Source organism: Acanthisitta chloris, unplaced genomic scaffold (assembly GCF_000695815.1).
Source record: "Acanthisitta chloris isolate BGI_N310 unplaced genomic scaffold, ASM69581v1 scaffold7295, whole genome shotgun sequence".
NCBI lineage: Eukaryota > Metazoa > Chordata > Aves > Passeriformes > Acanthisittidae > Acanthisitta > Acanthisitta chloris.
Genome location: NW_008674222.1, coordinates 6,533 through 32,848, shown reverse-complemented (window position 1 = coordinate 32,848; position 26,316 = coordinate 6,533). Strand labels below are relative to the sequence as shown.

Here is a 26,316-nt window from a genome sequence, read left to right as displayed (position 1 = left end):
CCTGGATGACCCACAAAGACAGAAAAAAAGCTCCAAACTTTTTCAACACCTCTACCTGGAAAATGAATACTCTCAGAGAAGGCAGTGAAACAGTATCTGAGACACAGACAGGTTAAAAAGAACAAACTGAGTGACAAGCTTTACCTTGGGTATCACTCTGAATAACTCATTGAAAAAAAAGACTGAGCAGCATTTTTATACTTAAAAGACAAAGGTTTTTTCTCAGCACAAAGTCAGCTGCAGAAGAATTAGCCCAGACACTAATCCTACAGTTACTTCACTGTTTTAATGCAGAAAATGCTTGGTTTCTAAAAACTTGGATTTCCAAAGGGAGGGATGCAAATTTCACCAGCCCACACAGGTCTAGGTTCAGTTTTTGACTGTTGGGTTAGTATTTTTCAACAGTATTGCAAAATAAAAGTTTTAAGCAAAAAGCTTAGCTGAAGTTTTAACTATCAAAGGCTTTGTTTTAAAAATTCTCACATATAAATATCACAAACTCAAACGCAGAGAAGTTAGGACTTGGTTTTCTAGGTACATACTTGTGCTCTGCACAGACACCGAGGCAAGTCTGACACATTTCACACGTGGGGCCTTGGAACTTGGGATCTGTACAATTACAGGTGCCACATTCACAGGTTCCTCTTCCATTGCAAATCTGCCCATTACTTGCCATACATGGTGCAGTATCCAAGGAACAGTCACAGGCACTGCCAGTGTAGTTGGGGAAACACTCACACACTCTGCATTTGCAGATACCATTTCCTGTGCATTGAAAAGATATTTCAGTGAAATGCAAAATATAAAACACAGAATTTGTGACAGCAAGAAACAGAAAAAAACCAAAATAAATATTCACCATGTCAGGACAGACAAAACAAAAAGAAACCCTGGTGGAGTGATAATGAAGACTCTAATGAATTAATTATTATTAATGAAGGTACAGAATAAGTATTAGCTCCTTGAAAAACTATTTGTGGGTATTTCTCCCCTTTTCCCATTCTCCTACATGTGGATTTCTTTTTTATAAACAAAATAACAAGACCAGGGAAAGCTACTCAAGAATAGCATAATGTGATGACCATCACAGGCTGGAGAGCATTGCAGCACTGCTTCAGTTCACAATTTTGTATTTATACAGATTGCTCCTGCCTTCGTATCTATCACTACACAAATGTATAAAGTAAGCCCTAAAAAGATGAGGAATGCACTAACAGACTTCAAAACACACAAAAAAAATGAAACATCTTGGGCTCCACAGAACACCACAGATGAGCTGCTATGCCTCACACACCCAACCCTACTTCATGCTCCTTAACACTCCCTACACAGGAAACAAGGTACCTGTATCTCCAGAGAGATGACCTGGATGACATGGAAAGACCTTTGGCTACATTCCTTCTCCTCCACTGAGAAAAAAAGTGTGGAAAGACCTTTGGCTACACTCCTCCTTCTCCACTGAGAACAAAGTGTTTCAGTCAATACTTATCTGTTACCATGTATTTTGGAAAACCACCACCACTATCCTTTGTGGAGCTGGTGAGCAATAAGCATATTCTGAGCAAATCAGACAGATGAGGTATTCTCATTATTCAGCTACAGCTTAGTGGCTCCTCTGTTTTATTTTTGTATCACAGACAAAACAGAGGTAGTAGTTACACTTCTACTAGGTATTTCCTTGTGCAAAGCAGCTTAGGGAAGTTACAGGACAAAGATATATGCAGGAAAACAATTTAGACACTGACTACTGAGTGATTTATAAAATTGTTTTTGATTTCAGGAATTAGCTGTCATCAAATTCTTGTCTGAAGTGCTTAAGGTGTTTTTCTGGATCTTTATCTTCTGGATTGCACGTTCTAATCTTCACTTACCTTTCAGAACAGTCTCAAGCATCTCACTGGTATCCTGTCAAGTACCAAGTCAAGCACTCACTATTACAAGTAGGCTGAGGTTATTCTCTCTTTCTATGGATGCAGAGGTTACACTAAGCCAGTATACAATTATAATCTCAGGACAGTTCTCATTATTCTTTACTGTATTACCTGAGGGTAATTCTGTAATAAACAGCAGAAGTCAGTTCACCTTACATCCTTCTTGGAGCTGTGGTTCAAGGAAGGTGAAATGTGTACAACACACTATCTGTTCAGAAAGCTGTTTTATTAGCAGACAAGTGTTCACAATCCCTAAACCTGTGTATATTCTCATGTGTTACCATGTGGCTCTGATCTAAAGATCAGAGTATCAAAAGTATCTAAGTAACTAAATATTCCTACTCTACTGGGTAGAGATGACAACTTGTGAACTGCTGACCAGCTTTGCCTGCAGAAAACTGAAGTGGTTTCTCACCTCCACATATCAAACCATTAGATCGATCACAGTTGAAGTTATCACATTCACAGTATTTGCCAGAATACACTTCATTGGTGTTCTCTCTTTTCTTGCATACACACTGTCCACAAATGCATTCTCCATTGTTACTGCATATTTCTGTGCTGTTCTCTCTCCTGCAGTAAGCATCCATATCCTCACTATTGACTTCATCTGTACTACATTCACACAGTCTTCCAATACGTCCTTCATTACACCTGCAAGGTAAAAACATGACTGAAAATGTAACCCTAATTAAAAGTCATACAACAACAAGGCTGCAAAAATAGCACAATGAACAGGAGTAAAAGTGACTATTCTCTCAAGGGATATCCCAAGTTAAACTTCAAATGAGGTTTCCAGTTGACATCTATATATTTATTCTTGAAGATACTGAAGCAAACTGGACTCAGTTGCTCTTATGCTGATTATCTCACCTGATATTCTGGGTGAGAAACTACATGTTGGCACCTTTAACTAAACTGTCACATAACCAGTATTAATCCCTCTCCCACGTCACAGAGCAATAATTATATTTTAAGTGACAGTGACTGCTCACTGTAGCTGCTGTCATACTGCAATGAAAAGACTTCCTATGAACAGCAATTAAGTGGGAGAGTAAATGATCTTCAGAGCTGCTGAGCCGAGATCTTTGGGGATCAGCACTTCTCACTATCAAGGTTAAAATATCGATGGACAAATGGAGGTTGCTCTTGTTCCCATCAGTGACTGACAAACTGTTACGAGGTGTCCAACAGAGACAACAGTTTGTTGGGAAACTGCTACCCTTACAAAAACAAAAGGCTGTGCTTACCCACAGGTCTGTTCTGGGCCATGTGAAACCATGGGGACACCAGTGACAGTGATACCAAGTATAAGAATTGTTTGTATACAAACATGGGAAAATCTGTTCTCATTTAAAAGGAACATCTAAAGCTGACTGCAGAATGAAACAATGGATTCTTGTCCTTTCACTCAAAAATTTAGTAAACCCAAGTAAACCCTAATTAAGGAAGCAAAGGTTTAGCTCATATTTTTCTTTTGCAAAAATAAAACCCCCATGTATGTATTTACCTGCATGCACCACATTCAAATGTTCCATTTCCATCATGGCAGATTGGACTATTAGGTTCTCCTTCACCTTGACACTCACATTCACAGATGAACTGGAGATAAATTTCTACCTCTTCAGTGAATCCCAGTGGTTTAATTTTAATTGTTTCATTTTGTTCTTTCTTTGGACATTCAGTAGCTGTTATATTAATCTCAAATCTAACCTGCAAAGAAGAATAAATGGAGTGCCACATTACTAAAAGGAGTTCTGTCTGTATTATTAAAAAGAAATACTGTTGGACACTTAACAAATTTTCTATCTAAGTAGCAGAACATATACTGTAAGTTACCTCATCTCCGATTGAAATGTTAGAACATTTCCTTCCATCTTCTTGTGTTTCATTCACTCCGTTCTTGCAGAAAGACTTATAACTGATTGTCACTCCTTTTGGTAGTTTACCATTTTCCAGGATAACCTCTGAAGAAAGGGACTAAAACAACAGTTAATCGCTAACTTCAAATTGAGCTGCATAAGCATTTTGCTGAAGAAAGGACATTACACAACTGTGCACAGTCTAAGCACCAATCCCACAGGCACAATGGAATTATGTAAATTCCAATGTGCCAAGAAACACTAGTGCAGGGCTGCCCATAGTCACACCATGCTGCTCCCTTCTCATGGCTGAACCTTGTTCTACAGGTCATGGCAGGTTTTGGCCAACGTTAGAGACACTTGTTCACCCCACGTACTCCAAAGGAGAAATGAGGTTCACGTACACAACACAGCAATGAAGAGAGTATTTTGGGACCAAACCCACAAGTCCCTGAGGCTGATGTACATGCTTCCTTTTGGGATCAAGAGGTTGCAAAATGGCTCTTTTTGCTTCTCCTTGGAAGGAGGAAAGAAGTGAAGATCCTGAAGAAATAGTGTGGGCTTTGGTTGTGGATTTTATTTTTTGAAAGGAAAAACATGGATGATATTTTTCTTTGTAATGTCATTTTAAATGGCTTCAAGAGTATATCTTTCTAGTCAACTAAATTCTTATTGCCATAGTGTCTGAATGCCTAATGTGGTTTTACTGCAATAGGGTATATTTAAGGTGTAGTTTAGTAACTAATCCACCTTGGAGTCTGTACTTGAAAAGCGCATAATAACTTAGGAGCAAGAAAAATTAATACAACTTGAATAAAATCTGAACTTACATTGTATGCATCAATGATCAGCTGAATCACATTGCTGGAGTTTGAAGACAATGTTCCCACTGCTGATTTTGGTATCAGATTTTTCAGTTCCTTTCAGTGTTTATAAAAGCAGAAAGAAGATTACAGTCTTACTAACAAACAAAGTATAATTTATACTATAAGTACCTTCATGGGGATATAATGCTTTAGTGGATTAACTAGTCAAGATCAAGTACTTCCAAAAAGCAAAGCTACAGTGTTGCCAGTGATCATCATGAGTTCTGAGGTTATAAACAAACACCCTTTTCTTCTCCTTTGCATTTTCATGCTAGATTTGGTAACAGAATACTAAGATCTCCTCTTGTACAATTTGACCACATACAATATCTCTTCCACCACACTTACAGCAAATTAGACAGTTATCTTTTTCCAACAAAAAAAGAAAAAAAACCTTACAATTTGAATACAGTTTAGGAAAAAACCCCAAAATACCACCTTGTTAGGTTAAAACAAAGAAAAATATGCATCTCCTTTACACGGTCATTTCCTATTGCACAATCACATCCAGCAGTTTAGTTAATTTTAAACATCAGGAATATAAATAGATCATAAGGGACAAAATATGTTGTTTCATAAGTGTGTCTCTTTATTCAGTGTCCACACCCACCAGTCAGCTATTTGGCTGAAAAAATGTTCACAAAAATTAGCACTGCAAATGTGGTCTCCACTCCCTCCTACCTATAAAGAGTGGCAAGGAGAAGTGGCACTTTCTCCCTGGAAATTACACACACAGTCAGTTTTGACTTAAACAAGTTAAAAAAGGCTTAATAATAAAACATGTGAGTAGCAAAATATTACTTACTTCCACAATTATTTTCATTTCAAATAAAGAAATTTTAATGACTTTAGAACAATTTCTTTACCTTATAGACTGGCTGAAACTCTTCGGTAACAGCGAAGATTGTTTGAATATTGTTCTCACTAAGTTTCTGTACCAGATGAGCAATAGAGGGATAATCCTATAAAAATAAAGCATAAAATGCAATTAAAATTTGGGACATGTTGCTAGAAAATAATCAGAAAGACTGACACCAAAAATACAGGTCATCTTTAGTAACATATGTAAGACTCCTAACTAGCCAGGTTATGTCACAGTTCTAAAGCAAAACAACCTCTGAAAATAAACATAAGCCTCATGAAGATACTGTCAGTGTGAAGTGACACCTATTGCATAACCTGCCATATACAGTCTTCAAGTTAATTCCTTAATCTCAGTGTTCTCACAAAATTACCTTTGGTAGTATTCCATACAGTTTATCTCCCTGAAAACCATTACCTTTGGCACTGTTTCATAAAGAAAAGATGAAATAAACCTGAACTAACTTCATGTTTTTATTGAACAATATTTACTTTAAGTTAGGAATATCTGAACACACAACCTTTGTAAAGCTCATTGTGTTTACCTCATCCAGTAAATGCTTCTCTTTCCACCTTTTGCCTAATCTATCCATCATGAAGGCAATGTTAACCATATTTTTACCATAAACTTGGCATCATAAGATTTCAATCAGTCTTAAAAAAGCTGGACAAGGAGCTATTTTACAGTACTTTTTACAGTAGTAAACTACTTCGAACACAAAGACCAGTAAAATGATGAAATAATGGGACAGCTGCCATGGTTTTCCATTGGACATGTAGGACTACCAAGTTATAAAATAGGGAAAAATCCAACAACACAAATCATAGCGTGAAAGTCCTCATTTCTTGAAACTTTCCAGTTAAGACTGGATTAATTTTTGCACATTTGCTTTAGTTAAACAGAAGTCACATGATGTAATACAGAGGTAAATGGGTAAAAGTTCATAAGATGTAGAAGTCTGAAACTACACCAGATAATCTAGTGTTTTTGCACTTAAGCATCACAAAATATTAATTTCCTTAAAAGAAGATGTAAAGACTTACATAATAGTGGCTCATTGTGTACACATTATTTTCCAGATGACATTTCCCATCATTTGGTAAAACAATTCCACCAAGTTTACCATCTCCTGCGAAGTGAAATCCAGCATCCGTGGAAAACACCAATAGCCTTGTCACGTTCCTCCAGCCAATTTGATCCTTAGGAAAAACACAGATTTTTGTATTTTGCACCAATTTATTTAATAGCATTGGGGACCAACGCTTGAGAAATGCATGAAAAAGTAGACAGACTTAAGAGAAGACATACTGTAAAAGTGCCACCCAGGAAAACATATAAGTCACACCATCCTTGGAAGCTCTTGCATTTAATGAAATGTCTGCTCCAAACCAGCTGCTGCAGGGTTTTTGTCCAAGGCAAGAAACATTATTTTTGTGATATACCTTGCTCAGTGCTCACTAGAGCATCTGAAGAGTGATAGGGTTTTAGAAACCAGGCACATCAGTCCCACTCTTGAATGCCAAGTGCACTGCTATACCACAGGCAGACAGTCTGAGTACAGGGGACACTGATGTGCAGAGCACTGCTGCAGTCCTAAACTGCCCAGCATTAGGCTCTGAACAATCATCAGCCTTTGCCAACCTAATGCAGATCTGTACCCAGCACAGTGCTTGCCAGAGAACTGTTCCATAAGCATCCTGACCCAGAGCTGCAGGGCCTATTTCTATGCCCTTTCCTATTTCTTTTCAAATTCTTCCATGGAGCTCAAGCCCTGGCTAATTTAAGGCAATAAAACCATATAAAAGTGTCATATAAATACCAGTTCTCACAAAAAAAAACCCCTAGAAGACTTACAATTAACACTGCACTTTTAAAATAAGACTCCAGATTGTTTCAGAAAGTCCTGCATCCATTGATCAACAGCAAAAATAATAAGGTAACAAAGCAATAAACTTGGCTATTGTTTCTTTGGGAACACATTTTGTACAGGTGCATAGAATAGTCTGTCAAGACTACAGAAACATTGAAGAATCCTCATGTCTTCAAAAATTAACACAAAACCAGTTTACTACCTACTTCTGTCTGAGAAATTAGAAGAAGTTAAAATTCCCAAAATTTCTGCAACAACAACTGTAAGAAGCATCTCTGAAATAATTTGAGAATAGCTGCTTATTCAGGGGTTCATACACTTCTAAGGAGAACTTGACTTTTCTTCTACAGCAAACTTCTAAAATTTTGTCTTTGGAACTTATCTGTCTGCTTTGAACATGACCTGTTTGGCACTTTGACATTTCCCAGTTTCATTTACTCACTAGAGCTCTCTACAAAAGCCAAAAGCACATATCCATGCAGCCTGCCTAGTCTACCCTGTCCCACTCACATGAGACAACATGCAGAAACATCAGCCACCATGAAACACTAAGGCTGTATTCAAACAATTTCATCTAATAGAGCAGGAAAATATACTAATACACACTTACCCCACAAACTGCAACCTGCATTATTGCATCAAATCCACCTTCAGGAGAATCTAAATTCCCTGAAATGTGCTGTTTGCCTACAAGTTCATTGAATTTCTTTCCTTCGCTGGTAAGGCTGAGCACATTTTTATAGCTAAATGGACTTGTACAGTTTTGGTCACCTGTACAAGGATTCCTGAGTTTGGCTGGTGTTGTACTTATATATGGCATCACAGTTTTCTCCACAAAAGAGCCAAAGCCTAAGAAAGAACAATAAAAACTCTAAGTTGAAGAATGCAAGTCTCATTTATATTATGAAACAACAGAATTCAAATGCATTATAGATGAACTGACATCAGAAATAATGCTTATACTTCATGTTCCTCTCTCTCCACCAAAACCAAGTGCTCTGATGTTCTTCAACAGGTTCTGTGTATTGGAACATCTGCCATAATACTGCTAAGTTGAAAAACAAATTTCTCTTCATATACAATCATGTGAAAAACATCAGGAAGGAAACTTGGGGGTTTTAATTATTATATTTTTAGAATAGGCGAATCTTTCTTACCAATTCGAAAGTCTGAAGTTATTTTTTCCATTTCTACCATCAGAGCTGTTCCAAGACTTTTCACATTCTCTAAATCATCTTTCATAGAATAGGAGAGGTCCATAAGATAATAAAGGTCAATGGGGTAGTCTTCAGCTCTCTTAAATTTTAATGAAAATGTCTGAGGTTCCCCTGGTTCAGAGATTAAACAACAAATAGAAACCATTACAAATTCCATAACTGAACTGGCAACAAAAATCCTTTGCTAAGGAAAGGCTTGGAAATACTTATGGAGGTTTTGAACTATAGGTGAGTGATTTTTTCCTCCTGTTAACTGAAATGCTTAACATCAAATTACAATGAAAAAAAATGTTAAGAAGTGTTTCTTTCCCATGTTCAACTTCATATTTCCACAGCATTTTATCTCTCCATAGAAAATATTAGCCCACCAAAAACCAAGCCAAGTTGCTGCAATGTCAAATCTTCATATTTGTAATCATTTTAACAAGGTTCCTGTAAGATCCCATAGCACAAATTTTGAACACCTATTTTCATACAAGATTAATCCAAAAATTATCAGGGTTTAGTTTAAAAAAATCCACATTGTTTAAATAGGTTTATACAAGGAAAATTGGTTCTAGATGGAAAATTACAAGTTACTTTGCATCAAATACAGGGTGAGAACACAAAAATGGCAGTGAGAGAATAGCAAGTTACTATTTGTTGTGATTGTAAGCCCAGACCCTGTGTTTTGCCAACAGAAGCATTTGGTCTCATTCTGATGCTGAAAGACAGCACAGAATTATACACATATACCAGACATCTCCTTCCCTGGAAAATGGAAACGTATTCTTTTCCTCTTATATATGAAACAAGGAATAGAATTACAAGTTTCCTCGGCCCCCCAGCTCCCCTCAGTCACTGAAATTAAATGGTGATATTTCTGCTGCTTAAGTCTCCTTAATAATTAGGAAACATTTGCGTAACATGAGCAATATTAGTAAACTGAGCAAACCTTAGATAGGCAGAGCGAATAGCATATGGATCACACAGCTATGCAGCATGGTTTTCACTACACACACACACACACAAAAAACCCCAGCCCCCCAAACCAAACAAAAACCCTAACAAAAAGCCAATCACCAAAACCTGTTCAGATTTTCCTTAGCTACTATTTAAAAGAGCCTGAACAGAAAACAAGTATGCCCCTCTGCAAGCACACAGTCCCTCATCAAAGAACTAAGAGCAAGGGAAGTGATTATAAACAGAGCAACAACCTTTTGAGTACATAGATTCTGGTTGCCCAAGTCCCTCCTATGTTCTGATGAAGAAAATTCTGTGTCAACAGAGGAACAGTAATTTGGTTTGAAGTGAAAAAGTTCAGATTAGAAATAAAGGGCAATACCAAAACTGCAAAACAACTTAATTACTTTCCTCTCCTCATCATGCTAAGCTGCTTCACATCATCTTCCATTTATTAAGGTAACCACTACCAAGCAGCTGATCCTGAATACAGGTTCTTATTCCAGGGAAATACAAGGCAGCTGTTCAACATGTCTGCTGAACTCTCCCTAAGGACAATCTCCATTGTGTTCAAGAACTGTATCAGCCACTAGCCCTGTTTCCTCCTCCTCCTCCCTCATACGAATGAGACAAAGTTATCTTTAGGGTCTAGAAATGGTATAGAACTGCTTTGTTTTCCTTACTGTAGCCCTGGATCCAAATCTTTAACCTCTGGAAAGGATTTTACATAGCAATCCAAAAACCTTGCTGCATAACTACAAAACCATTCTGCTCATACACGCAGGCTTTTGGCAACAGCAGTGCTTCAAGCGAAAGGAAATCTCTCATAACACGTCTACATTTTTGCTCACTCCTCTACTTTCGTTCTAAGAAGCCACACTGCAGAAAATCAACTACAAAATACTGAAAACAAAACAATTTTACCTTTCTGATATATGCATCAATCCATATTGTATCAATTCTCTCCCAAGTTCAGGCACAAGTGATAATACCTAATCTGTCACAAAAATCAAATGGTATTTGGAGTATCTAAACACCTGGGGCTGAGCTGAATGGCACTGCTATCATTCAGGTTATCTGAACAACAGTAATTTCTGTAACAAAATGGTTACACATTCAAATAAAAAAATGCAGATGTGGTAGTGATAAAAAGTCATCCCAAAACTAGAACGAAACTGCCCTTACCGACTCTTAGTTGTAGTACTAATTTCTGTGGCTGGATCTGTGTAATGGCTTCTGGTTTCAGCTTCTCTGCAGCACCTTTCTTACGATTTGTTACTTCTCTATTTTCGAGCACCTGTTGGCTACCTCTGGGATTTTCTATCTCTGTCATAGGACAGCCTTTACTCTTTAGTGCTGCCAAGTCATCACACCGGGCAGATGTTGGTTCTCCTTCCTGCAAAAAGTCCTAGAAAACACAGGCAAAAGAGTATCAAAACACACAGTCCTGAAATGTATTAAATGATACTAAATACATCAGTGACTATTATTTAGTACAGGAGTTTGCATCTACTTAACTAAGATGCAAGTAAGACGAAAGAAGAAAGTAAAGCCCAATGTCACCTCCTTCAGAAGCAGCACATCCATTTAGATAGGGTACTGTAAAGTGACAGCAGGTGGAAAAAGCTTTCATCTTCATGTAGCTGTCAATAATGTGAGCCCACTTGTACAGCCTACTTAGCAACTACCCTCCTTTTAACTTTTTTTCCCATTTTTAACTAAAAATTATGCAAATGCACCTTGATACTCCACAAGAAAATGGCTGTATGCTGACAGAGCAGGGCAGAGACAGACCACTCCTATTTTGGGGATATTCAATCTGAAAGTAAGATCCATAAGCAAAACCAATATGCAACTTTGTTCTGAACAACAAACCCAAAAAAAGCTCTAACCTCAAACATAAATAAATAAGACTTCTAGTTGAGAAACTTGATAATTCTGATTACCCTCCTGCCTCTCAAAAAGCATATAAATAAATATATATTAAAGATTGTTAGCTCTTGATGACTAAGACCTACAAGGAATCTGACAGCTCAAGGCCAAATTTTAAAGTTAGTCAGTTTAATCAAATGTTGAAAGTTTGGGGGATAGTAAGTAGGTACTATATGGAAATAAATATACATTATCATCTCCTAGCAAGAAACAGGAAAATTTCTGTTTTCAATAACAAACCAAAGAAGAGCTACAGAAAACATTTTCTTCTGTTTCTAACCTGAATTAGATATTTCAGCGTATAATGGTTAAGTCACATAATTTCGGTTTATCTGAACATTCTGTAATTTCCTGAACTTAATTTTTACTAACATAACAAAGTACGCTTTATGCTTCATAGTGAAACAAACCACCCACCCACACAAACCAGACTCCTACCCCTCAAGTCTACCAACAGCAGAACCCTAAAATTTGAACATCTTTCTTTTAATATTTCAGCGTATAATGGTTAAGTCACATAATTTCGGTTTATCTGAACATTCTGTAATTTCCTGAACTTAATTTTTACTAACATAACAAAGTACGCTTTATGCTTCATAGTGAAACAAACCACCCACCCACACAAACCAGACTCCTACCCCTCAAGTCTACCAACAGCAGAACCCTAAAATTTGAACATCTTTCTTTTAATAAGCTTTTTTCCCTACTCCACCTACGTCTGTCTAAAATTAGCTCTTACTCCAATATCAGTGGAAAAATATAATTAAGTATATCCAGACAGATTCCATGTTGGAATCATTTTAAATAGCTATGAGATGGTGTGTAGGGTCTGTATACACTTTAGATTTAGAAAAGGAGAAGTAAACACATTGTGAAAACAATTATACTCAAATCAGGACAACAGGAAAATCACAGTATCTGATTCTTTACGTACAAATAAGTATCGAATTGAGGAACTACAGGAAACTACTATTAATGAAACCAGATATTTCTATACAGTTAAAGTACTTACTAAAATTTGAAACCAAGGCAAAAAAACACAAACCATAAAGGAATTTTGCAACACTTACTGGTTTTTTACACCAACCACAGTTTGGTCCTGCTTGTATACATTCACCACATGATTTTGCATTAGCTTTTATGCAGTCGCTTCCACCTAGCAAGGAACACAAATCCATCACTTCACTTATAAACAGGTGTTAACAACAATAGAATTTCATTTTGTGTCATTCTGGCTCTGTAAACCAAGTTCTAACTACAACCAGGTTCACTTATAAACAGGTGTTAACAACAAAATTTCATTTTGTGTCTTTCTGGCTCTGTAAACTAAGTTCTAACTACAACCAGCTTATTAACATGAGATGTGACTGACCTATTGCCATTAGCATTTGTCTAACAAGGGTATATTTATCTATATAAATAATTGCTAAATAGATAGAGTTTAAAAGCAGCATTAAACTACTGCAATGCAATCAAGTGACTTACCTTGCTGAGCAAATCCATTCCATATCAGGCAGCAGAGGACACCAGCACATGTGAGCAATTTTAAATTAGTCTGAAACACAAAAACAGAAAAACAAATTGTATGATTTATTGTAATGAGTAAGCAAAATTTTTAAAAAAATGCATGAAACTGCAGACTTGTCACTGGGTTTCAGAAGAGACAAGGAACACGGAGGAGATGCAAATCACATTATCTTAGTTGTACCAGCTGGACAGTTTTGCTCTAACACAACCATGCTTGCAGGCTATACTGTATGTAGAAGACATCAAACAGGGCAACTTCTTAAATTATTTTGAAATACTCTTACACTAGGTAAACCAGCAAGCTATGAGAAATTTGGAGATGCTGTTAGTTGGGAGGAAGAACCCAGACCAGTCTTTCAACATCTTATAAAAATTATTTATGCTCTGAACGTTATCAGAGAGAATTCTAAATAGATGCCACAGAAAGACAAGATGGAAACAGAGCTTCTGTATTCAAATCTCTTTTAAAATAAACACCAAAGCTCTTTCCAAAGCATTTCCCTCAGAATCTCCAAGGGGCATTTTACAGCCTAACTATTCACTTTGTGCTTCAAACTAGAAGATTTCCTCTCACAATATGCACCATAAAGCATCCTTGATATAAACTCACACTCTCTTTTTTCCTTCTTTAAATAAGAGAAAATTAATGGATACCATCCATATCAAAGAAAAAACACTCTACAAATACTAATGTTGTATTATTAGTCCTATAAATATTAATGAAAGCCTGGCAGAAAAAAATACATAGATCCAAACTATATGACCTATATGCATTATAAGACAAGATTTGAATGCTTATAGACCACAATTCATGGTTACTGACTTGTCATTTTCCCTAACTGGTTGTGAGACTTCACTTAGTACTCCAGAGGTTTAAGTTCTAAAATAGGTTTCAAATCGACCATTTTTTCCTAACAGCAGGTCAGCTATCACAACTTTTAAATTCTGGTACTAAATTCCATTTCTGTTTTATTCATTATAAAAATTCTGACAACTTGGATGGCAGTTGCCAATCTCCTTGGTCATCCTAAAATGTAATTATTAATTAAAGCCCCTCCAGTCATCCTGGAAACAACAATATTCTTAATACCTTTTTGTTATAAAAAAATACCTTGTAATGTAGCCAAGGAAAAGTGAATTTGACATAGTCAACTTAATACCTTTTTGTTATAAAAAAATATCTTGTAATGTAGCCAAGGAAAAGTGGATTTGACAGAGTCATCTAAAATGAACATGTCACTTTCTAGAAGATATGCTGGCTTTTTATATAAATTAGCAGCAAAGTGAGCAATGCTTAAATTAGTACAGCAGTTCAGCTTTGGTTTTCCCACAGTGATTTAAGGTCATTCATAGTTGTTTGGACATCCTGCCAGACCTAGCAGGGAAGGGATGGCTGCTCTAACATCTGGTGGAGAAAGTTTCAAACAGAAGCCAACCCTTTGCTTGCAAATTGTATCCAACAACAGTATTAGACTGTTCATATTTTTCTGATAAATCATTTTGGCCCACTCTTCTCTTTAGTGGCTGCTCAGTGAGAGGGTGGTGGAGTTCAGACATAGAAGAATTAAGAGGATATGTTGTGGAATTACTTTGCTAGGTGTGATGCATATGCATGTAAGGATTCACTGATTTAAAAAAGAAAACACTGAACTGTGAATTGTATCTTACTTAACTTTGGAACATGACTTATTGAACACATTTAACTCAAATCTTTCCCTCTGTCCATTGCTGCAGAGGTGATCAGTCCTTCATTCACAAGAACTGTCTTCCAGGAACAGTCTTTAAGTTCCCTCTGTAAGCATCACCTAAACTCAGGCTGTGCAACCACGAACCTCGATCAGAGCGGAACTGTCACCAAACCAACATGAGTAGGTGGAAGACAGATGAGGGGACTGAACCAAGGGGTGGGAAAGACAGTGGTTATATGGTGTAAGAGCTCACCTACCAGACTAAGAGTCAGGAGGGCAAGGCCTTACCAGGTTGCTCAACTTTCAGGTTCCTTCTTTCCTGGCTTTATGGTAGGTGCATTCTGTGTTCAGGAAACTCCTTCCCCCAAATTACTTGAGAAGCAGTTTTGCTGTAAGTACAGCCCAGAATGGGGTGGGTTCTTCAGCAAGAAAGAAACCTAAGCTGCTGGCATCAGTTTAGTACCCTCTTCTCTGTTAGTCAAAACGAGAAAATTATAAACAGTTCACCTTTTTAGGGCAGACTAACAGCAGATGCACAGCAAGTCCACACAGACTATATAAAAATAAGTCAGCAAAGATGTGACACAGTGCTAAAACTATGATTAAGACCATTTGGAAGAGAAACGTTCCAGTGGAAATGCATCTGCATGATGAATGTAGTTCTGGGCACAGATTCCCTGTAAAGTTAACAAGGAAAATGTCCTCTTCCATATATGGCTAAGCCAATGTCTCTCCCAGAGCAAGCGCCTGCCCTCCGACGCACACTAGCTCGCTTCCTTTACCTCCACGGCTTAACAGCTTTTCCATCTGCTGAGTTTTGAAAAAACTCAAGTGAAGTAATGTGCATTCAGTTCTGATAGTTCTTGACTGCAAGCAAAGTGAGGCACATCCTCGGCCTGCAAACCTGGGCTGCAGCAGCCTGGTCAGAGCGGTGACAAACACGTTGCCCTGCAAGTCACCGAACCTGGGCTGCAGCAGCCTGGTCAGAGTGGTGACAAACGCGTTGCCCTGCAAGTCACCACTGTGGATTGCCCACCCTGTTGCAAATTCTTCTATTAAGGGAATGAACCAAAACAAGTAACTCCTAACTACACTAGACAGCCAAAGGAAGCTTTTGGAAACCTGGGTGGAGCTGGAACTAAACCTTGTGTCAGTATTCAAGCACAGATGACGGGAACAGAAAAAACATTCCATTGTTACAAGAAATATATATTTTTTTTTAGCACAACTTTTACATACTTTCTATTATACTTGTTCTCCCCTTTTCAAATATTTGAAAAATATTCCAGAATCCTGGAAAAAGTGAATATTTTTTGCTCCCTGAAAAAAAGCAGCTCAAAGCTTACAAGAAGCAATCTTGCCAAACATTGAAATCTCTTTAACAACTAAATCACCAGTTGGATTCTTTTTAAAAAGCTGCTAATAGTGTGCTGTTGACAAACTGATTTTACAATTATTTCTGCACGTTTGTGAAACATACTCTATTTTTGTTAAATATTTTAGGCAAACAAACATGGACATAACCTTGAATGTTTGGACTCATTGCTTTCCAAGCTGGTTTTTTTTGCTCACTGTCTCCACAAACAGTAATGCTTGAAGAAAACGTTTGATTTATAAAATCAGCTTTAATGGAAATCTCAGGAGCTTTTAATTTGAAATCGGAGACTCATTAAGTGACAACAAGAGAAAGGATTATTACTCCAGAGAACTTTGAATTTGCAAATCTAATATTTAGAACCTTTATATTCTGCTAATTATAAAGATATTTAAAATTAAATTTACTACTCCACAGCACTAAAGCCTCTTGTAACTTTTTAAATTTATTAGAATGGCAATAGCATCTCTGCAGAAAATTAACTGGGCAAATGGGATCAAGAAAAAGGTAAGAGTTAAAGATACATTTATTCCTTTGAAATGAAATATGGCTATGCTGCTCTCATCACTCTCCAGGCTCAGCACTTCACTCCACCTGACCAGGCCACAGTTTACACTGATACTAAGGCGATGCTAACAACAAGGCATTAGGTTGCTGCAGTATTATTTCCTTCAGCCAAGCTGCTCCTCATCTGACCCAGTATTGCAGCATTCCCCACGCCAATGGCAGGTGAAGGAGAACACTGCAAGGCATCTGCCCCTCCTGCACACTGAGCTGTGCCTTACTGCAAAGCTTTCTATTGAAACACGCAACCACACTTCAGACCATGGGGGAAACATTACGCAGTGAGGGCTGAGCTGTTGTGCAGACACCACTTTTTTAAGGCAAGAACCAGCCAGCCAACTTTTTCACATCCCCACACACCTCCCTAATTGCACTTACAAACCTAGCAATGAATACACAAGTCACACTTTTGGACTAGCGCTCGTGCTTCCTGCAGACTGACACCTCTCTGCATCAGCTGTGTTTTCACAGGTTTACAGCTTGATTCAGAAATGCTGTACAGAATTGATTCCTCCTAGAGCTGAGATTATGTTGACAGTCACTTTCACATAGTGCAAGGATGGAAAGTCACTTAAGAGAGATCCCCCATCCTCCTTGTCGATTATTCACCCTCATTAATCAGCTTCCTGGCTGATTATTCTTACTGCTTTCTTTTCTGACCAATGCCAGCATTAGTGCAGCCACCAGAGTGCTGGAATGAGGAAAAAACTCTGGCAGAAACACTAATTCAGCAAAAAAAGTGTCTAGTTTCTTCCTCCTGGGTACAAAAACGCTTGTCCTGGCATGGTAGAGATGTGAGATGAGGATGGGTAAAAAGAGAAGTTGTGAAGGGCAGAGAAGCAAAAGATGCTGCTTGTTGGCCACAGCCTGTGGTTGTATGCTGGACTATAGTGGTCACAGCCAAGCCCCCACCCCCAGGGCATGAAGGCTCTGGTTAAAAAAAGAGCAGGAAGAGACATATTTCTAAAATAAGCAGAATTAAATAGTCCCTGGAGACGACTGTTTCAGGACTCGATGGCTACCCTGCTAAAAATGTTTCTTCTTCCCTCACTCCAGAAGGCTTCCGGATGTTAGCTGAGGGCCATGATTTTCAGCATGAATTTTATGGCCTGGCAAGATGAATCCCACTCACATTTCTGAAAAAAATGGGGGGGGGAGGGGAAAAGGGACTGGAGAAACCAAACAACCTTAGTGACATGGGACAGCAATTACAGACACTACAAACCTCTAGCAGCAGCCTGTAAACACTCTTGACAGCAAAACATCCACAGCAGACACCATTAATTAAAATCCCAAACTTGCCTGGACACTCAACAACTCTAAACATACCTGCATGTACAACTATTCACTGCAAAGAAACAATTCACTGTAAAAGGAAGTGGTAAAATGGTATCTTGCTGCTGTGTCTTGAGAGAAGTATATCACTCAGAAAGGTGTGGTACAAAAAGATTCAAGTGTTTTACACCAAGGAGTTAGTTTTAATTGATGAAACTTCCAAGTTAGTTGTGTGTAGATTTTCCAACAAATCTGAAACAGGTAATTCTTCACAGCTTTCTTTTTTACTTAATCCATGTTACTGTAATACTGAGCTAAAATACACTTCTTGCACAGTGAATTCCAGGATGACCATTAAGAAACTACATGATGCATTCTTCATTATGGAAGTGGAGATCGGAGGTAAACACTGACGGCTGAATGGCCAGAAATTTTAATCAGAGAACCAAAACCTTAACTCAGCTTGCAAAACTATTTGTTCCCTGGATGAGAAGCCCTGTAATGGCTGACCTTCACAGAGGCTCAGCTCCTGACCCTGCAGCATCAGAGATGAGTTAGCAGAGTATCCCCATGTAGGGGAAGTGAACTTGATGGGAATAGTCAAGATGGACAACAAGAGCATGACTTTGCAGCACCCCAATCCAAATGGGAATGCTAGAAGCAAGCCTTCCTTCAACAGCCAATCTATCTGCCAGCCTACCAAGAGCATGGCTCATCGAGACCACAGTGTTCTTTTGTCCCCTGGCTACCTCACAGATGTTAATGGAGCAGGTTTTGAACTGCTTGCAGTAATATGGAAAGAATGGGATGTTAGCCTAGGTTAAAGTACAAAGTAAATAATTCTTTAGCACTGAAATAGCTTTTACACAAAAAAATCATCACACTGTTTACTGCAAATGTTTCCTGAGAAAACTTTAAGGCATAACCACATCAGCTACTGTGATCATACAGCATAAAGGAATCAACAGTATTTCACACTTAATTTTTCTCTGTCAGTTCTCTCTAAGTTAAATAAAACAAGCACAGTCTCCAAATACTCATGAGAAGTGCTTCCACAACCACTCTGTTTTAGAGGGGCATCATATGTCAAAATAATACATGAAAACATTAAGTTCTAACTGGTTTATAATTACAAGAGAGTTTAAAACTACAGGAAACTGATCTTCTGCTTAGGTTAGGGAGACCAGCTCCTTCATTCCAGTATGGTTATCTAAGGTTACCTGCCATAATTCGTGTATGTCACTGGTTAGTTCAGAAGATTCCCTGCAAGGTTGGGAGTCCAAAAAAAAGATGAGCATACACATTTCTACAAGCCAGAACCACGAGAAAATAAATCACAATTCTTCAAGTTTGGCATAGAAACTACTGTGCCCCTCTCATGTGCTTAGTAAGGCAGACAAACAGTAACACAACTGGTGTGCTAAGGCTCTCGGGTATACTACATTACTACCCTTAGTTTATTCATACACCTCTAAAAATTTCTCAGGAAATCAAGCAGCTTAAAATTCACCAAAAAGGATTCAGTGGGAAAAATCAGTAAGTGGTAGGTTTTAAAATAGACTTGTGGCTCTTGCTGGAATCCCAGCATGGGCACCTGCCTTACACAGCCTCTTCAGCTGAACACATGAAAATGCTCATCAGGCTGAGGCCACAGCTCATGAGAACAGATCTGGAAGGCTGTTCATGGTATCAGCCTGGGTCCCCAGAGTATGGGGTGTTTGTTAGTTTATATAGGACACAGCTGCTTCAAGACAGAACTGCTAACTTCAGAAACACTCACACGGTTTTACTTTTATATAGAACTTGCTGATATTTGTTCCTGGATTTCACAGGAGCCCTCAACTTACTGACAGTTCCACATAGTGGAATGAAAAGTAATTGGGTATTTTTATGAAAAGCATTTTTTGGTCTTGATTTGAATTACTGAGTGGAAACAAATCTGCCCAAGTTGGGTGCTTGACCGCAGGGAAGGGGATGGGGGAGCAGGTTTTTCTTGACGGAGGACATAAATTTCCCCTATAATCAGAAAAGGCAGATGTACCAATTTCAGAACAACTGCAGATGCTAATTTTTCGGGTATCTGATGTCCATCCACCTTGAGAAAGACAAAATGTGGTAGATCCAGTTGGGATGCAGTTTCCACGACAGAAGGTGGTAATGGATCCCAGATATTTTACAGTACTGAGGCATACACAGGAAGTAAGAGAACTGGGCTCCAGTCCCTACTCAGCCCCAAAGGGTTTGTATTCACATTTCCTGGCATCCCACAGGATGCAGTAAGAGCACTCTCCACTATTTTTATTAAATCAAAGCTGTTACAAGAACAAAAGGCATGGAGACAGCAAAAGAGCTGATAGTTTTTTCGCTCATTTATCTACGGAAGCACTCATATGGCAGGAGGTAGAAGAAAGATGTAAGTGGGGTTCCAGATACTGTTCCCTGTCATATATACAGATTTACAGCATACCGTCTGTGGATAAAAATTAAAGAGTCTTGGGATCATGATTCAGAGTATAAACTTTTATTTCTTTCTCACCAAATGCCCTAACCTGTAGGAAAACAAAGGGAAACAGATGGATGTATGTTCAGACTCAGACATAGAAGAGAAGCTCACCTGCAAACCTCCTGTATCATGGATCACTGCTTTGACTATTGCACACCGAACTGAAATCCTTCTCTACTTGCAGACCTGATCAATCTGAGCTGTATGAACTTCTCTAGTTACAGTGACAATCTAACCTCCAACAAGGACCTAAAGGCAGCCAGGGAGTCCCTGGAAAGCCAGAAGAAACGTACTGAATGTAGACTTTTATGGAACATAGCAAACCTATTAAGGCAGATTACATACCATGTTTTATTTCAGTGTATTTCTGTACACGTCTCATTGTATTTCTGTAAGTGTTTTCATTAGCAAAATCCATTCATAATTTCACTTAATGACAAACTCCTGCAAACGGCTGCAAACCCAAACAATACTCATCATAAGCAAAAACAAATTGTAAGGAATATTAGTGCTGTTAAAGCACACTCAGTTTATTCACAGAATATTCTGAGCTGGAAGAGACCCAAAAGGATCACAGGACAGCCCCAAGCTGCAGTGACAGGGTAAGGGACAATGGGTACAAATTGAAAGAGGGTAATTTAGGTTAGATATTAGGAAAAAGATTTATTTTTTTTTTACTGTGAGGGTGGTGAGACACAGGCATAGGTAGTAAATGCCCCAACCCTGGAAGTGTTCTAAGCCAGGCTGGATGAGGCCTTGAGCAACCTGGTCTAGTGGGAGGCATCGCTGCCCATGGCAGGGGGAGTTGGGACTAGATGATCTATAAGGTCCATTCCAACCCCTAACATTCTATGACTGTATGGTATTTCTATTTCAGAAGCCACATGTGTCCAGATTTCATGGTGACAGAAGGTAAAAGAATGAGAAAAAGATGCACAGGGCCAAAATGAAGAGACTGCTGCTGACAAAAAACCTTCACTTGTCTAGTCAGCAAACCCCAAGCACAACCTTGATCTCTTCCCTTTGTTCTCGTGCCTTTTGGAGAGCATTGTGGTGCAGTCAGGACTAACACTGGTTAGTCAGCACCACTTTTGAAGGAAAGACCTTTCCTTTATCAAACTGTACATGCTGCCACACACAGATGGTTTGTAATTCATGACTAGACCTCCTCAGTACTACCATACCACCAAAAATTATTAATTTAAAAACACAACTTTGCTGTATTAGCCATCCTTGTCCCTGGCTTGGTCCTAATACAGACAAAGACTATTTGTATAACGTTTTCTTGACCTGTTGAATTTGAGGCCAAGACTCCACAGTTTAGGGGTTGCTTTTGAAAGCATCTTGATGCTTGAAAGACAGGTAGTACTAGACACAGCTCATGTGAACAAACAACCTATGTGGGATCACCACATATAGGAAACTGTTTAAGAGCCAAGTGAGGTGCCCTTTCTCTTAAGAATGTTCTTTTTTCCACACAGGTTTATTTAAATGTTTTTATCAGGCAGTTAGTTATCCACAAACTGCAATTTATAGCGTAAACTGACAACTGTGTTTTGGAAAACCAGACTAACAAACAGGTCTATTGTGCTTAATCTTCAACATTGAATTAGGAGAGAAATACAACACCGCATATTCTCCAGCAGAGTATTCAGAGGCCTGAGTCTAATTAAAACATCAGCAATATACTTTAACTGTTGATTACCTAGGGCTTATACCTAGTTTAAACTAAAACATTTATACCTTTCTCTGAAAATCCAGTTTGTAACTACTTCCTGCTACTCTACACTTCTGAAACTATTGTGCTTACGAAATCCCATGTTGGTGCATCATGCCCACAGAAAGCTGGGATCCCTACAAGGGCATTATGAAGCTCTGAGAATTTCAAGCAAGGACAAAATAGTAAGACCTGTTCATGTGCTGCTTATGCCAGTGTGCAAGCACAGTGCAGGGACAGCATGTCTCCGAGACCAAACCGCTAACACACCAAGCCCATGGGTACCGATACTGTGGTCGAAACTGTTTTCTGCATCTATCACACCTCTATACATACACACCTAGAGAGCTTCCTCTTTAAGGATAATTATACAACAAGGACATGTGTCAATAACAAAAAAACATTTACTTTTTTTCCCCACTGAAACCATCATTGTCAAAAATATCCATTTTCCAAACTCTTTCCAACAGACGTTTCCAATAGTTCAAGCACATCACAGCCTTACTGGCTCAAAGCATATTGTCTCCACAAATCTGTAAGAATTATCACTGCATTTCATCTCATGTATCAGTAGGCATTTTTCCGAAACAAATATTGCAGGTTTTCACTACTATAAGCATCTCTTCACACAGCTGTGATTAAAACAGAAAAAAGCAAAACGTCTGTTATGCCATCACTTTTCAAATGCTTTGAGAACCATCAGTCATTTTTGCCATAATAATTTAATTTCTTCTCTGGCTTAAATGTGGCACCTTTTATTTTCTTGTGGGAGAAAGTGTGAACTGAATAGTTAACTTGTTTACATGGGTCTTGTTAGTCTACAAAACTTCTAGGCTAAGTAAAACAGAAAAAAGCAAAACGTCTGTTATGCCATCACTTTTCAAATGCTTTGAGAACCATCAGTCATTTTTGCCATAATAATTTAATTTCTTCTCTGGCTTAAATGTGGCACCTTTTATTTTCTTGTGGGAGAAAGTGTGAACTGAATAGTTAACTTGTTTACATGGGTCTTGTTAGTCTACAAAACTTCTAGGCTAAGTTTAGCACAGACATACAGGAATGCTGCCACATAATGATTTAAGCCAATGTAGTAGAAAACACAGGTGTTTATTCCTTGTGGTAGTATTAAATTCCTGCACACCCTGCACCACTTACTACTCCCATAAAGAGACTATTTAATTTTGTGCAACTTAAACCTCACGTTTATCCACACAGGGGGAAATGAAAACTTTTGTTAAGCATATAAATATAGCTCATACACAGCTGACTGTAACTGATGCTTCCGAGGCTGCACTGCCTCCATGACTATCACAGTGTCTGGCTAAACTCAGTTTAATACAAGGTTTTCATTTAAAGGAAAAGCAGAACAGAGGCAAGTATGTTCTTAAGTAAAGAGCTAGAGAATTTCAGTTAATACAATGTCTCTCTCATCTATTTCTTTAAGAGAAAACAGCTGCAAATGCCTCGCTGCCTATTGCTGCAGGTACTGCAGGAAGCCAGAGCCTGGCACACTGCAAAGAGCAAACTCAGCGGAAACTCTGTCGTTACATGGCAATGTTCACCCACCAGTTGCTCTCATTAACACTCAGGCTACAGTTTCAGCAACCAAAACCTAGATGAAAGTTAACTGCTGCTGAAAGAAACACCAGTGCAACAGCATCTCCAAAAACGTCATCTCTGACCCTGTGATCCCACTTGTGGGATCCCCCTACCACTATCCCAAGGCAGCTCCACTCGGACCTAGAGTCGTGCCTTTTCTCTCCATGTCACAACTCTCTTGCTGTAAGCCTCAGCAAAAACCAGACCTCCACATGGATGGAGGAGTGCTGAGCTAACACCTTCTATGAAGCAGCAGGTAGCTGCCAGACTGACTAACCTCCAAAATGACAATGCTACTAAACCAGCCTAAATTCAGCCTGTCACGAGCCAACCTTCCTCCCCAGCCTTAGATGGATTGCTTATGAACACTAACACACCCAGCCAGTTCAGGGAACTAGTCTGATTTTATTTTTACAGGTTATTACAATAAATTAGTTGCTCAAAAAATGTAAGACGAGCAGAGAGGAAAATACTGAAGGTTTTTAGTTGAGGTGTTTTTTTTGTTGTTGTTTGTTCATATTTTAATTCAGGATTTGAATAGGAAGTACACAGAATAATGTTTACAGATAGTATCCAAATGTTGAATTGCAAGTTTTTATAAAGATTCACTATTTACTATGTATTCCCTATTCGAACACAATTTAGAATGAGACATACTGAAACAACATTTTTTTTTTAATGTCAGGTAAGTGTCTGGAAAAATGAACATACAGAAATATTAAAAAAATGGTCATCCCACAGAACTGCATACAGCCTCACAAATCTGTATCTATGAGATTTAAAATATGTATATATGTAGTTCTGTATATACTTTACACATGCACATTATATATTTTTATATATATGTAATATACACATAACTAATGATGATTATTAATTCAATGGCAGTGATAACTGGTTGTGCAGAAGCACATAGTGAAACAGTGGAATTCATCCAGATTTTAGTTCTGAAGTCTGAGCACTTGCAAAAAGCTCACCAATCTCAGGAAAAAAAATAACTTAAACTTTAAAAGGCTTCTTTTTCTTTTTAAAAAAAACAACAAACAAAACAGACACATCACAAAGTACTTTCTAAAAAGCAGTCCTGGCCTGAACAATTGCCTATTCATACACTTCTGCTGCTTTCCAGAGCAGGACTTTAAGCCTAGAGTCCACAGGCTGCTGCTGCAAGCACTGCAAAAGATAATCAAAGATGTTTCTCAAAGTAGCCAAATAGATCTACCAGTTCACCACTTCTGAACAGAGGACAGCTCAACTGCTCCAGGCCCTAAAATACCCACTTTGCACCCTTCACCTATCTGGTGCCAACTGTGGATGACACTTTCATCTCTTAACTACGACAGTGGAACAAGCTGAGCAATAACTCCTTGCTGAGTTATTTCTCACCTGATCTATCAAAAGCTAAGATGGATTACTCAAGTCAGAAGAGCACTGAAGTATGTACAAGCAGAAACTGTGAGGTTCCACAGCAGTTTATGCCAACTCATCTCTGGACTACCACAGTGCCACACTGTCTCGCAATGAGCTGCACGTTTTCCCGTTCCTCCTCTGGGCCCGAAGCATGTCCCTAGAATTGCATGTGGTCAAACAGTTGAAACAGCTGAAAGAATTTTTTTGCCAAGCTATTTTTCACCCACAACAGCTATTTCAATGACTGAATGTCCAGCCTTATGGCTTCCACCACTGATGCAGGAGGATGGCAAGACTGCACAGCTACAGACAGGAGGGACAGTTAAGACCGATATTGGTGTACACTGCTGCAGACCCACGTTCCTACAAAAACAAAGCACAATTTTAGTAGAATTCATGGTTCAAAAGCCACTGGAACGTTTTACAAAATATGAAACTTGGGGAAACTTGAAAACCATTTGTCTACTGCGGAGTTTTGAGTTATTACTGATCAGTGAGCTTTTTTCTTTTTTTGATAAACTCTGCAAAGACATAGTATCAAAACTGGTTCCAGCTACAAGCAAATGTTAATCATATTAAATACTGACATTATTAATTCAGAAAGTAAAACTGCATTGTGAATTATGTACCAAAAAGAGGCAGTATCTGTGCAAGTTCTTTTATTACTATCTAAACACTCTCCAGACTGGTCAGCTGGCAGCAACAAAAATGCTGGCAGCAATCTTACACAGCATAGCTACTCCTTAATGCTGAAGTCGAGTTTTTCACCGAAGCTGGTGACATCTGCAACATGGCCATGTAACATGTTAATCTAACCTTTGAAGAGTAAGGTAAACAACACCTGTAGCTGGGGCAGATAACACACACACAGAAAAAAAAATGTTTCTATTGTTGTTTATCGATTTTTATTGTGCATTTTAAACAACCTATAGCCGATATGCACAGTATATTCTTCCAAAAAAGGAAATTTGCTGTTTCCTTTTTTATGCTTGGGTCCACACCCAGGAAAAATTACACTGAAATTCTTGAGCACTAGTTTTTCCATACACATTTATATTTGCATAGAAGTGATAAAAACAACACAAGAAATTATTCCCTATTTTTGAACTACACAGTAAAAGCAAAGAACAAATGTTGTCTCCTAGAACGTTACACTTAGAGATGTTTTGGAAATGC

The 26,316-nt window shown here is 38.3% G+C and overlaps 1 protein-coding gene across 1 annotated transcript in view; it reads right to left on the bottom strand.

The window, feature by feature from the left end:
- The window catches only part of ITGB1 (integrin, beta 1 (fibronectin receptor, beta polypeptide, antigen CD29 includes MDF2, MSK12)), a 15,536-nt gene extending 2,510 nt beyond the window's left edge, over positions 1-13,026 (bottom strand). Inside the window, exons 1-12 of the mRNA XM_009075249.1 lie at positions 12,968-13,026; positions 12,553-12,638; positions 10,736-10,958; positions 8,549-8,719; positions 8,002-8,240; positions 6,565-6,720; positions 5,526-5,621; positions 4,624-4,713; positions 3,771-3,911; positions 3,442-3,644; positions 2,347-2,585; positions 543-765 (exon numbers count right to left, since the gene is read on the bottom strand). Of these exons, the coding sequence (XP_009073497.1) occupies positions 543-765; positions 2,347-2,585; positions 3,442-3,644; positions 3,771-3,911; positions 4,624-4,713; positions 5,526-5,621; positions 6,565-6,720; positions 8,002-8,240; positions 8,549-8,719; positions 10,736-10,883 (1,706 nt within the window). The 5' untranslated portion in view covers positions 10,884-10,958; positions 12,553-12,638; positions 12,968-13,026. The remainder of the gene's footprint in view (positions 1-542; positions 766-2,346; positions 2,586-3,441; positions 3,645-3,770; positions 3,912-4,623; positions 4,714-5,525; positions 5,622-6,564; positions 6,721-8,001; positions 8,241-8,548; positions 8,720-10,735; positions 10,959-12,552; positions 12,639-12,967) is intronic.
- Between the last annotated feature and the right edge of the window lie 13,290 nt (positions 13,027-26,316).